This window comes from Ambystoma mexicanum, chromosome 12 (assembly GCF_040938575.1).
Source record: "Ambystoma mexicanum isolate Mex_15411 chromosome 12, UKY_AmexF1_1, whole genome shotgun sequence".
Lineage (NCBI taxonomy): Eukaryota > Metazoa > Chordata > Amphibia > Caudata > Ambystomatidae > Ambystoma > Ambystoma mexicanum.
The window spans coordinates 888,563,833-888,577,926 of NC_090936.1; the positions used below are offsets into that span (position 1 = coordinate 888,563,833).

At 49.8% G+C, this 14,094-nt stretch overlaps 1 protein-coding gene across 5 annotated transcripts in view; it reads right to left on the reverse strand.

The window, feature by feature from the left end:
* The window catches only part of OSBPL8 (oxysterol binding protein like 8), a 2,810,514-nt gene that overhangs the window by 538,340 nt on the left and 2,258,080 nt on the right, over positions 1-14,094 (reverse strand). For all 5 annotated transcript variants that reach the window (XM_069629380.1, XM_069629377.1, XM_069629378.1 and 2 more), the window contains one exon: positions 11,861-11,950. In XM_069629380.1, coding sequence (XP_069485481.1) covers positions 11,861-11,950 — 90 coding nt within the window. The remainder of the gene's footprint in view (positions 1-11,860; positions 11,951-14,094) is intronic.

Consider the following 14,094-nt stretch of genomic DNA (forward strand, 5'->3'; position numbering starts at 1 on the left):
TCTAAAGCTAGACTGATGGTCATGGAGACAACTAACAGATTCAGTATGGAGGGGAAGTTGAGTGATAGCCAGTTTCTCCAGGAGTTTTCCCAGGAAAGGGGTGATGGAGATCGGGCGATATTTTGCCGGAATGGATGGGTCAGCAGAGGGTTTTTGGAGCAGAGGGTGTACAAGAGAGTGGTTGAGAGGAGAGAGGAAAACGCCAGTGGCAAAAGAGAGGTTGCAGAGAGCAGCCAAGGCTGGAGCCAGAGTGTCAATATTGTCCATGATGGTTTTGGAGGGGCAAGGGTCCACCTGTTTGGTAGAGTCTTTCATAGACCAGACTTGTCTAGTGACCTCATCAGGTGTGACTGTGGTGAGGGAGGAGAGGAGAGGGGGAGGGGTGGGGGCGGCCAAAGGGGGCCCAAGAGATGTTGGTGCAGGAGGGGGAGCGGAAGAGAGTGAGGACAGGATGTCCTGTGTTTTGGTCCTGAAATGTGCAACCAGGGCTGAGCAAAGGGCTTGGGTGGGTGCAGTAGAGGATGCGGCTGCAGTAGGGTTGGCCAGCTCCCTGCAGACTTAAAAAAAATGTGGCAGTGTTTGATGCTGCGAAGATGCGGGTTTGAATGTAGACTCTTGTCTTGGAGTGGATGCAGAGTCTATTTTGCCTTTGAAGAAGGCAGAAGGCCAGTTTGTCAGAGGGCGTACCTGAAGATCCCCATTTCCGTTCGGCTGCTCTGCACTTGCGTTTAAGGGCAGCCAGATCAGAGTCATACCAAGAGTTGGACTTTTTGGCAGGTTTCAGTCGAGACCTCATGACAGTGTCACGCTTCAGAAACCGAACGCTCTCCGTTACGTGCCCGTATCTTACGAGGCGCCGCAAGAAATTGGAATCCACTATGGCATTGCTATCGGTTACCATGGAGACTGTGGAAGTCGTGTATACGTACTAGTCAGCTGACATCCTTCAGACGTGCTCTCCGTGGTTTGAATCCACACACCCCTGCGTTTTAAAACCTGTGGTTGTCAGATTGAACATTGCTGCTAATTGAAGTTCAGTCCGCAACGTGTTTGTATTTCCTGTTTCTTCGGATTACCCTCCGAACTGCTTGTGTTGGATATCCTGGTTCCCGGACCTATTTCTGTCTCTTGGATTGCTTACTTGGAAATTCCTTTGGACTTGTTTACCTTGGTTCGTTTATTTTGTGCGGTCTTCCGCATGGCGAATCGGACCTCTATTCTCCGCTACAGTTACTTCTAAGCGGGAGGAGCTCCGACCTTGATTCCACTCTGCGGATCAGGTTTCTATTCCCACTTCAGTTCTCCCTTGTGTGCGGCTCAGCTGGTATCTCCTTTGTGTGCGGGCAGAGCTGTGAGATCCCGCTCTGCGTAGACTGAACCGTGCCCACAGGACTCCGGCCATTAATCAAAACTGCCTGCCCAATGCCTCCAGTTTTAGGCGACACTTACGAAAAGAAGATCAACAGCTCGAGTCATATCCTCATTCTTATTGACACTGACCTTTCTTCCACTTGCTGTGGAGTAGCGGATGTTCTAGCCTTTCATGTCTTGTGCTTCATTCTGGAACTCTATACTGTTCATACTGGAACTTACCTGTGCGAGTTACAAAGTGCATTAGAACGCTCTCCAGTACATGCACCAACCCGGACCTAGTGCGACCCTTGTGCCGACCGGGTATATTTACCTATACTAACTTCCCTGTTTGTTGTTTTGTCCTGTCGTTTTCTCTCCATTCCTGTTACGCTGCATTACATTACCATTTCAGGTTAGTCGCATTCTATACTACTTCCATAGTTTCTACCCGTCATCCACCAAAGCTTACTTGGGTGTTCCCTTTCTGTAGGTACAAGATTGGGGTTCAGTTACAGAATTACCTTCCTCCTAATTCAGGTACCTGTCGTTCCAGTTAGACCTGTAGTGAAACTTGAAATCAGTTGTCTAATCATTTTCTTTTTTTTTGCAGCATTGGGTTGGCAGTGCGTGCATTCCCCGCTCTTCTATGTGATAGACGGCTCTGTCTGGTTACGCCAAAATAGCAGAGTGGTACATCATAGAGAAGAGCCCCTCACTAAGAGGAAGCCTGACTCTTCGAGATCAGGGGATCCAGGGGTGATAATTGAGACGGATTACTATATTCTTCGCATCCACCACGCATCTTGGGCAGTCACAGACTACCTTCAAACGTGGTGAGTAACAGACAGGGGCAAGAACGTCAAGAGTGTTGGAGATGGAACAGTGAAAATTAGAGAGGGCTGCATCAGGGTGGGAGTCAGCTGCAGGAGTAGGAGGAGGAGTGTAGGTGAAGGCAAAGGCAGCCACTGACACTCTTTTCATGGGTCGGATGACCTTGAAGGCAGGATTTGGTGTAGAGTGTGCCATTGCAAAAGGAGAAGAGAGCTTCAAGTGAGAGAAGAGAAGAGAATGGTCAGTCCATGAGAGTGGGGTAGTGAGAGGAATACATTTTGCTTTGAAAGGTCCAAGCCTGACCAAGTGAGACCTACGTGCAAGTTTTTGCTTTGAAAGGTCGGAGCCTGACTGAGGGAGACTGCCGTGAACTTTTTGTTGAACTGTTTTTGAAAGCTGGAAGGAGAGACTTTAACGTGGAAGGCCAGGTGGGCCTCGAACCAGATTTGGAACTGCCTTTATTTTGAAAACCGGAGCCAGAGTGTGTCATCCTGTCTACGGGGCCGCCTTTCTCCATGCTGTCCAACGTTGGAAGGAGAGCTGACTCAGCCACATTTATTCTTTATATTCTAACACTGATTTTCCTTTGCATACACATTTTCGCAACACATGTTTTGTTTGTTACATTAGAGTAAGAGCTGGCAATAGGTTTTGTTAGCATAGGCCATCTTGTTTTGAAAGACTCCACTAGGACAGTGTTATTTATTATTTGATGGTCGAGCATGCTCCCGTCCTAGACAAAGGTCAAGTTACTCATTCTTCCAAACCCTTTTGGAGAACAATAAAGGTTTTCCAAACATATATTTTGTGTCCGTCTTGCTGTTGATACCATGCCTCCCTTTCAACTGTGAGGGGTTTGAAGGGAGTAGTTTCTTACATGTAACTCCATTTCTCCAGCGTTGGTATCTTTCATGGATTCACATGCTGTGAAGATTCCCGGTCAAGCTGGGAACCTCGGTTACTTTAACCTAGCATTTTCCTATGGAAAACGTCGACACTTCAGTGTCCTATCAACGTCCTTTTTGGGTGATTTAGTCCCCACCAATAGGACGTAGGGTATAAATAGCCTCGGCCCCACGGCTTCCCTTCAGATTTTCACCTCCAAAGTAGAGGGAACCCCGAACCAGGTTTGCCTGCAAGGGCGGCCGGAGGGCGCATGCAAATCCATGAAAGATACCAACGCTGGAGAAATGGAGCCACAGGTAAGAAACTACTCCTTTCTCCAGCATTGGATCTTTCATGGATTCACATGCTGTGAATAGATTACATAGCAGTACCAATCATGCATAGCGGAGTGTAAAGGCAAACCAATACAGAAACAGAATCACATACATGAGACAAATAAACCCATCCAGTGATCAAGTTCAAAACAAACACCCCAAAGCTGCGGGGCTTACCTTATTGAAATAGGCGTTGCAGGACCGCCCGTCCCACCTGCACATCACCATGCTGCTGCCCCAGACAGTAATGCTGGGTAAATGTATGCGGCACCACCCAGGAGGCCGCCTGGCAAATGTCCACCAGCGGAATCCCTGACCATATTGCCGCAGACGAAGCCGTAGATAGCAGAGGACACCCAACGAGAAAGTCCTTGTTTGGAGATAGCCCGCCCTTTGCTGGACAGCCCATAAACCACAAACAGCCGTTTAGATTTTCGGAAATCATGAGTACGATTCAAATAAAACTTCAATGCCCTCTTCACATCCAGCGAATGCAGAGCCTGTTCTGTAGGCGTGGATGCAGAAGCAAAAAACGAGGGCAAGAGAGTTTGTGAAATGTCGCTGGCACTTTAGGGATAAAGTGCGGATTGGTAGCCAATACAACCTTGTCCTTCAAGAACATCAAGTATGAGGGGTCCACAACCAATGCTTGCAACTCTGATATCCTTCTGGCCGAAGTAATGGCCACCAGAAAAGCCACCTTCCATGACAGAAACTGCAAAGGAGTCGTCGACAGCTGCTCAGAGGGCGGGCTCATCAGACCCGAAAGTACCACATTAAGGCTCCACACCGGCGCACACTTCTTGACCGGAGGAAAAGCACGAAATAGCCCCTTCAAGAAATGCTTGATTAGGCGATCACTAAACAGAGTAGCCGCATGTCGCCTCCGAGTAAATCTAGAAATCGCTGCCAAGTGTACCTTTATGGAGGATAATGCCAGGCCCCTTTCCACCAACTGTAATAGGTAGGGGAGAACTTGTTCAGGGGAAATGTTCAAAGGGTCCACCCCTGGCTGGCCCTTACACCACACACAAAACCTTTTCCATTTACATGCATAGGAGACAGTCATTGACGGTGCTCTTGCCGCCTCCAAAATCCGGCGACAGTCACTGGAGAACCTTAGCAGGCCAAACTCGGAGTAGTCACGAGCCAAGCCGTCAGGCTGGGACACCCCGGATTGTGGTGCCACACAGCGCCCTTGTCCTGAGACAGAAGGTCCGGCGTTGCTGCCAACCGAATCGGCTCCACCACCGACAGGTGAAGGAGATCCGAGAACCACGGCTGCCTGGCCCAGAACGGAGCCACCAGAATCACACGACATGGGTATCTCCAAATCTACTGGAGGGTCCGTCGGATGAGCGGAAACGGAGGAAAGGCATACGCGAACCGGCCCGTCCAGGGGAATGCGAACGCATCCCACAGAGACTCGGGGTGAGCCCACATGCTGGCGAACTCCCTGCACTGGTTTTTCTCCATTGTTGCAAAGAGATCCAACGGAGAATGGCCCCACTTCCTGAAGATCATAGACACCTGTTGCTCCTTCAGCTGCCATCCGTGCAGCTAACATACATCCCTGCCGAGCGCATCTGCCTGCACATTCAACACTCCCGGCAGATGAAAAGCCACAATACCATTGTCGTGCAACAGAGCCCAATGCCAAAGTTCCTGTGCTTCCTTCGACATCACCCTGGAATGCGTGCCCCCCTGTTTCCTGAGATAAAACATTGTGGTGGTATTGTCTGTCAACACCCTCACCACCGAACCGCGTATGCGTGGCAGAAACAATTTGAGGGCCCAATGTACCGCTCTCAACTCAAGCACTTTATGTGGAACCGAGACTCCACTCGAGACCACAGGGAACTTGTGAGCTGCCGAGATGCACCCCCCATCCCGTCTGAGAGTCATCCGCCACAATCGTAAAGCGGTACTCCGGCTCCAGCAACGGCATGCCCCGAACCAGATTGTCAGAGCACTGCCACCAGCGAAGAGCTTTCACCAGAGTGCAGTTAATCACCAACCTGTCGGACCAAGACCCGCGACTCTGAGCCCACCGGTCCACGAGGAACTCTTGCACCGGCCTCATGAAGAGATGACAGTTTGGCACTAGCGGAATGCATGACGCCATGACCCCAGCAGCGACATGTAGGTCCGGACTGACACCCTTGCACCGATCTTCCACTCTGCCGCCCTTTACAGTAGCTTTGTGACCCTCTCGCCCGAGGCCTTCAAAAGTCCCAGTTGAGTACGAAACTCCGCCCCTAGAAACACCAAGTCCTTGGAAGGCGACAGAAAGGATTTCTCGAAGTTTATGGCGAAGCCTAGCCGTTGCAACAGCTGCATGGTAGCACCGAGACTTTCCTGCGCCCTCCCTGGCGACGAACCTCACACCAGCCAGTCATCCAGGTATACGTGATGACCCTCCCGTCGGAGCCACGCTGCCACTGGCGCCAAACATTTTGTAAACGTCCTGGGGATGACTTTAAACCAAACGGGAGTACCCGAAACTGGTAATGATCTTCTCCTACGTCAAACCGCAGAAACTTGCGATGTCGTCGACGCATGTGAATGTGAAAGTATGCGTCCTATAAATCCAAAGACCCCAGAAACTTGTTCGGCTGTACCGACCTGATGACTTCCTGAATCGTGAGCATCTTGAACTTCAGGTGTTGTAGAGTCTTGTTCAACGCCCGAAGATGCAGGATGGGCCGCCACTTGCTGTTGGGTTTCTTCGCTACAAAGTGTGGGAATAAACCCCTTGGCCTCTCTCTGCCTCTGGAACCAGTTCTATAGGCCCTTTCTGTAGCATAAGAACTACCTTCTGCCGCAGGATGTGAAGGTGTGGTTGCAAGGCATACACCGGAGGAATGGAAAGTGGGAACACTTGAACTCCAGCGAGTGGCCCAAACGCACTGTGTCCAACACCCAACAATCCAACGTAATCTTGCACCACTCATCCACGTGCATCGCCACCCTACCCCCCCCCCCCCCAGTAGATTGCCCTGAAGGCAGTCAGTGTTGTGGTTTAGCCTGCCTCCCCTTAGAGGTGGAGGGCTGCGCACTGCTTTTCCGCTGGGCCTGAAGTCCTGACTCTTCTGCGCCAATCTCCGATACCCCTGGGAGGAATAACCGGACCAACCGTATCCCCGGTCTCTGGTGGAAGCAAACCGGGCATTACCCGAAGCCCCCCGAAACGGGTGAAATGAGCAAAAAGAGCACCCACTTTGTAAAGCCCCCAATGATTTAGCAGTCTCAGTGTCTTCCTTCATCCCTTTGAGGGCCTCATCAAATTTTTCGCCAAACAAATGCTCCCCCTCACATGGCATGTTGATAACCTTATAATGCAACCCCGGGTGAAAGTCTGTGCACTTAAGCCAGGCTTTGCGATGCAGCACTACCCCATTGTTAATCTGCTTAAAGCCAGACTCTGCTATGTCAACGGCAATATTAATACTGTGATTGGAAGCTTCCTCCCCTTCACGCACCAAGAGCATGGTGGTCTTGCTGTGCTCCTCCGGCAGATGTTCCAAAATAGGTGCTAGCCGATGCCACAACTCATGATCATAGCGTGCCATGATCGCTAAGGAATTGGCCACTTTCACTGTCAATGCCCCAACATTCAAAACCTTCTTCCCGAAGGCATCCTGTCTCCTGGCTTCACTGTCCGGAGGAGTAACACACTTGTGCTGACTCTGGGCCTTACGGCTGGCCGCCGCCGACACCATAGACTCAGGAGTGGGCTGTGACACTAAGCACTTCGGGGTAGATTCCGGGGCCTTGAACTTTTTCTCCAGTGTACCTTTTAGAGCCGGTTCCGAAAATGGATGTCACATTGTGTGCAGGCCTTCCTGCCACACGTGGTCCAGAATAGGCATGGAGAATACAGCTTTCTGTCTCCTGTCCATGTGATCGAACAGGAAGCACTCCTTCCGTTCTTCCTCAGGTGTCAACTCAAATTCCACACACGCCTTAGCCATCATGGCGTGGAACGCCCCAACATCATCGGGAGGGGAAGGCTGCGCCGGACTCCAAGGCTGTTTCACCTCCCCGTCCGTATCCCATGCATCGTCCCTCGTCAGCGACGATGAACCAGTAGACATGGTGTCCCTAGGCACACTGTACGACTCCGACTCTGGCAGTTCACCCTCCTTAGAATACGAACGTGGACGATCTTCTCTCACCGGCAGTGGCACCGGCAACCCAGCCGTGGCAGATGAACACAGAGGAACACCAGCAGCGTCCATGACAGGCCCCACTGGGACCACATTCAGAGGGGGTAACCTCACATCCAGCTGGCCTAACAATGATTGCAGCGTGGACAGATCCTGGAGCGATAACAGACTGCGGGTTCACCAGTGGGTAACTAGCAGGACCAGCACCCACACCCACCGAGGTTGAAGGAACACACTGCAGTCCCAAGGCCGATGGCCCCAACACTGGCTCCCGGCGTCGTCCACCTCCGAGGATACCAAAAAAAACTGCTGTCTCCTGATGTAGAATGGTGTCAGGCATAAGCGAGTCAAAGGCGGAAGACTGCCAAGCCCCACTCGTCGGCAACAATCCTTCCGAGTCCATCCTAGTTGACGAGAAAAGCATTGGGCCTTTATCAAACACTGTCGTCGCCAGAGCCGATGACGGAACCGTAGACGGAAGAGCAACTGTCGACAACGGGACGCCCGTCGACGAGGACGTTGTCGGAACTTCCACCTGCAGTGTAGATTTCCCAGGAGACCCGGCCTGCTTGGCCGCGTTGCACCGGTGCTTAGAGGACTCCCTGCCAGAGGATGACCCGTGATAGTCCCCCAAAGAGGAGCGCTTCGACGAGGCCTTCCTGGCCTTCTCCTACAACGCTGACTTCTAGGGCCTACCACCACACCCTCGAGAATGGTCCGACCGACCATGCTTGGACGAAGAAGCACCCTTCGACAGCTGCTTACTCGAAGAGGATATACCGCTCTTCCCCACCTCCGACACAGGAGCAGGACAAGGTTTCTTAGCCAGAGGCTCGGCCGACGCTGCCCGGCGATGATCCGTCGACTGCACAGGCTGCTCAGAAGACAGGCTCCGGACCGACCCCACCTCAGAGGCCGGGTAGGTTCCCTCATTAGGCCAACAAACCAACCGCCGATGGCGGTCCTTAAGAGTCTTTTGTGAAAATCTTCTACAAATCTCGCAAGAGTCTGCTAAGTGATGGGGGTAAAGGCAGTAGAGGCAATCCACATGCCCGTCACCCTCATACACCTTCAACCCACAAGTCGCACAGGGCCGGAAAGGAGATTTCTTCGGAGCCCCAGAAGCCATCTCAATACCCAGATAGCACACGCACGTGCAAAAAGCACGACAAACACGAGGTGATCCCAACAGTTTGGAGACGGTTGAAATCTGAAGGGAAGCCGCGGGGGCAGGGCGGGGCTATTTATACCCTACGTCCTATTGGTGGGGACTAAAGCACCCAAAAAGGACAGTGATAGGACTCTGAAGTGTCAAAGTTTTCCATAGGAAAACGCTAAGTTAGAGTAACCGAGGTTCCCAGCCTGACGACGGGGAATATTCACAGCATGTGAAAGATCCAATTCTGGAGAAATGTGAGGTAGACAACTTTTGGATGATTTCTCAAAATATGCTATTTTATGAAAGTATAACTTTCAATAAATGCCTCACTATCCTTATCCTGACAAGGATTTCCCAGCCAATCATAAACTAAAGGAAACACTCTAACAAAGGATATCTGTACGTCACACTTATACATAAAATACATGGCAATTCACAACAACATTAGAAACTCTATTTATAATGTATTCACAGTCGCTCTTTGTAACCTGGGTGAACTCCCCTAGGTTTTATATTAGATTCAGTTCCAATTTTCAACAAAAAGAAACAATGTGCTTCGTCACACTTTATGAATGTCAAAGTATATACCACTCTTTGTCAGATCCAAAGAGAAAGAGCCTTTGGCCAGGGGTAAAGAAACACAGCTTCTTCTAAGCTCTCTTCTTTATAGCACCATAAATCACAGTTTACAACTTTGTCAGGATAACTTCTTAGCACCTCTGCTTTCACCTGGGTAACTCTCATACCAGATTAACTTCTGCAAGGATTAACCATGTGGTTCTACTTGCCTGCCCGATAGTGTTTCACACTCAACCCTGCTTCTGAAGTTTTAAATCTACTGACAAGCTAATGTTTTACCACAGCGTCAACAGAGTGCAATTTAGTGACTTTGAACAACTTTTCAGAAATGACAAGATTCACTGTAGCGCCCCTCAACCCTTCCAAGTAAGCAAGGCACTCTTCTTCTGAACATTCACTTTCCAGAAGGGCAGCCTCTTTGTCAGTCTGTCTTTCTGCAAATCAACCACCAAAATGCACTTAAGGATGTCATTTTACCTTTCCTCTTTGTTGGCTTTGGTAATGTGAGTTACCATTTTTAAGGGAACAATCATAATCAACAAGCTTCACCCTTTTACAATCTTGTATTCGCACCATCTCTTCTGCCAACTAGAGCAGCTTCATTGTATGGTTCTTGTTGTTAGTCTCTTTTGGATTTAGACAATGCTTGTACAACACTTTAGGCTTTGGAAATACTTGTACCCCTCTTGGTGTGGGCAATCCGTGTTGCACTTTTGGCTTTGGGCAATGCTTGTTTCACTCTTGGCTAGGGCAATGCTTGTCCCTGCAACTCACAATTTAAAGTTCAGTCACTACTTCAGTGCTACAATATTCTTCTGCTTTATAAATGATCCATTTTGTTAGCCTTCAGTTTCTGAATCATTTTTAAGCACAACAATTAGTAGTTCAGCCCCTTTCAATAGTTTAATATTCAATTAAAACTATTCCGACAGTTTCACTTGTATGAGAGTGCAACTTCGGTCATCTTCATTGTTCAACAATCAACAATCAGGTTTGCCTCATTTTTACTCATACGCAAGTGCTACTTTTGTTGCATTGCATTGTCTTACAATTAACAGTCGGGTTTACAAGGCTTTCACTCACAAGTAAGTTATTCTCCTTGGCTACAGCTGTTTGGCTTTGTTCAAGCAAGGGATCAGAACACGCGGTAACACTCACCGGCTTCTGTATTGGCTCCCATCCCATTCCACAGGGCTTTAACTGCTTCTGGCTTCTTTGAACCCACGCCTTCCTCATTAAAGGTGTATTTGTACCCGCCACACAGTCAAGGAGCCCGTCTCTCTACTGGGACCCTCGGCTGTGCACCAACTGCTAGCCACAGTCTCCGGGAAGCTTCCTGCTGCACAATCTCTGCAATCAGGTTCCCATGGGAAAAAGCAGTCTTCCTTCACACTTTCCCCTGTGCAACTTCTGCACTTTATATTTAGGGGGAACAGGACCCTTTCAGGACAGGCAGATGGAATCTGCTTGGTTAAAGTCCCAGCATCCCTTCTTTCCACCAACTTCTACTTGGACTGCCAACAACATGCTCTCCTACGGCTGCTACCGCTGCTACTACTGCAGCTCTACCTCCATCTAATGGCCTGCACCTGAAGGGGCCTTTTAAGCCTCTCTGCTTCCCTCAGGTGTGGGTCATTATGCTTAACAAGCTGACCACACATGTAACATTGCTCTTGAACCATCTTCCTCGTCCCAGTACTTAGGGGATTATGGGACTTGTTGTCCCTAACACCAGAATTAGGCTTTTCAGATAGTTTTCTATTTTTAAATGCAGGTTTACCTCACATGAATGTATTTAAGGAAAGATCACATGAGTTTGGTTGAAAATGGGAAGGCAGTTTGTTCAAGCCATTATTTACAGGTTTGCTTTCATTGTACCTCTGGGAGTAAGGGGAGTTTTTAACCTTAGAAGTTTCAGAGGGCCTTTCCTTTCTTAGGATGTTTAGGGATTTCATATTAGCTTTACCCACATCAGGAGGTTCAATGTGTGCTTCAGATACATCACAACGACAATAAGTCATTACATGCCTTGGCACCTGTAAAAGGTTCTTCCCTTTTAAAGATAAATACGGTGTCTCATCCCACAGGATCACTTCACTACCCTGTGTCTGGGATCCTCCAGCAGAACACCCCTAAGGTCAGGAAGTGTCTGCCTTTCCCTAGGAGGAGACTTGAGGCAGGGGTTTAGTGAGGGATCTGCAGGGTCCATCACAGTGCCTAGGAGCCTCCCTTTCTTAAGTTTGCCAAGTTCCCTTTTCTTGCTTCATGAGCAGTCTCTGTGCTCCTTTAACCACTGTTTGGGGTCGGAAAACCCTGCTTTCCCAGCTCAAACTTTATAACACTGAATATTTTAAAAGGGGTTTGTTTGATAGGAACCCACAAAACTGCCAAGTGGCATGCTCTTCCTTTGGCATGCTATTTTCACCTGTATAGCACTAAACACACATGAAAAAAAGAGATGCAGACCTACTTCTCAACTGTATTTGCTTAACTTTAATGAGTCCATTAAAGGATTTTTTTAAACAAATGTAAACAATTTCAGCACTTACCCAGTGACCTTCTAATGTAGCCAGTACTTCCTTGCCGAGTTTTATCTTGCCTGATATTTGATTAACACTGTCATCGCTACCTAGAAAAGGCTATTAAAAAAAAAAAAAGAGTTATTGTGATAAATGGCAAACATTTGTTACATTTTCATAAGACTTAAGACAAATCAATACAACACCAACGTGAAAACGATGAGAACAAATGAAAGTCATACGTGATATTGGTTTAGCTATTGAAAGAATTCATATATTGAAGACATTTTAATCTTTCCCTCCACACTGCTCCACTTTATGGTTCAGAAAGTTAGAACAATTATCAGTGATAAGACGCATAATTCCCTGAGGAAGGGCAAGGAAAATAATTGGACAGCCCACATTGTCATCCATGGCAGGCTATAAACAAACCATGTCTAACTAGGACTTGGCACAGGGTCGTGGCTTGGGCAGTCATGTGGTAGGAGGTGAGGCTTGGAAGTTCCAGAGTGATCCTAAACTAGTTCCAGAGTGATCCTAAACAACATCCGAGTAAACTGGCATGATTTGACATAAAGCATGACCAAAAGATGAGTGCAGGTGTCAGGAGGTCCAGAGAATAGCTGGGGAGTTTGTCAGGAAGAATCAGAGACAGCAAATAAGGACATATTGGTGCGGAAGACTCTCCCCCCCCTGGATTCAAGATGGCGTGCGCAGGCTGCGTGGACCACCTGAGAAGGGCCGTCATACACAAGATCTGATGGCAGTCACCAGGAAGTAGCGCTGCAAGGTGATCGGACCGGCGGCAGCCACCGGGCAGAGAGCACGCTCCAGAAGCAATCCAGGAGCAGCGAGAGGTCTCCTGTCCCCGAGGACCAGGGGGAACGGGAATGAGTGCCGCGCACCGGCCAACGGAGCCACTAGAAGGGAAGGGCCGGTGCAGCGAGACAGCTAGCGGGACCATTGACCTCCAAAGCGGGGTGCTGACATGCTCTGCAGCACACCTGAGGGCATGTGGTAAGGATGTGGGACCCGTGCCCCCCCCCCTCGGAGGGAAGCATCGACTGGCCAGGCGACCACCAAGGTGGCCAGTTGCGCAGATCCCAGTGATTGGGGTGGGAGCGAGCAACACCCGGCCACAGGCGTAACACATTGGGGCAACAGGGGGCGGGACCCACACTGCATAAACAACCCCGGCGCTGGCCGCGCACGGCAGGTCGCATAGCTTCGGGTCTGCATCCAGGGAAGTAATGGATGCGGCCGCTGTGTGTTGGAAGTCCCTGACCCTGCTCTGGCGGTCGCAGCGGGGTCTGTGAGGCGCAGCTAAGAGAGAGAGCCGGGAGCATCAACAAATTGCCCAGACCCGCAGTGAGAAGACAGCAATCACTGATCAGATACACAGTTTGAGGGAGCTCCAGCTGCACCAGAGGTACACAGAGAGGAGTCCTCAGGCGCAATCCGTGATACGGCAAGGGCATATAACAGCGCATGCTGGGCCCAGCTGATACACGAGAGGAATTGCATCAGGCTGATAACACAGAACACAACCTGCGGTGCTGCACCCGGACCAGTGGACTGCCCTTGCAAGACAGCGGTAAGCCAGTGCATAACACGTAACAACAGAGTAACATCCATAAGAGCACGTGGATGCTCATTGCACATAGGAAGGAGCCATCACATCAGCTGTGTACACGGCAAGCTCCCACCCGGGAGGCTTATTGAGAGCAGCAAGACTGGCAGCGACAAGTAGAGGTGGGAGAGCACAACCCACTCGCTGGACAAAATAGTGAAACAGAAGGCTCAGGAATAGAGCGTGACATCTGGGGGCGGAGGGGTGAGGCCAAGTTGGGAGCAGACCTACGCCATAGAGAGCGAAGAGGGAGAGCGCGACGCAGGAAGCTGTACAGAGCAGATATGAACAAGTTACTTCTTACCTGGTAACGTTCTTTCGATGGGATGTTCCTCCGACGTATTCCTTATCTTTGATAATTCGTCTCCAGCTTGCTGGCCTCGGAAATTTTTTTCAGCAGAGGGCTCTGCGCATCGACGTCCGTCGAGTTGGTGTCCCTCGACAGCCACTGTATCGGCGCCGACGTCACCATGCCCATAAATAGCCACGCGCAGCGTCCGTTGCTCAGTTCCGTTTTGTAGCATAAGATCAGACATGCCTGAATTGGTTATTGACCTTGAAGGAGCCTAAGCTGCAACCACAAGGGAAGTATTACTGCGGGAATGGATGGGAGGGGCGATAAGGAATACGTCGC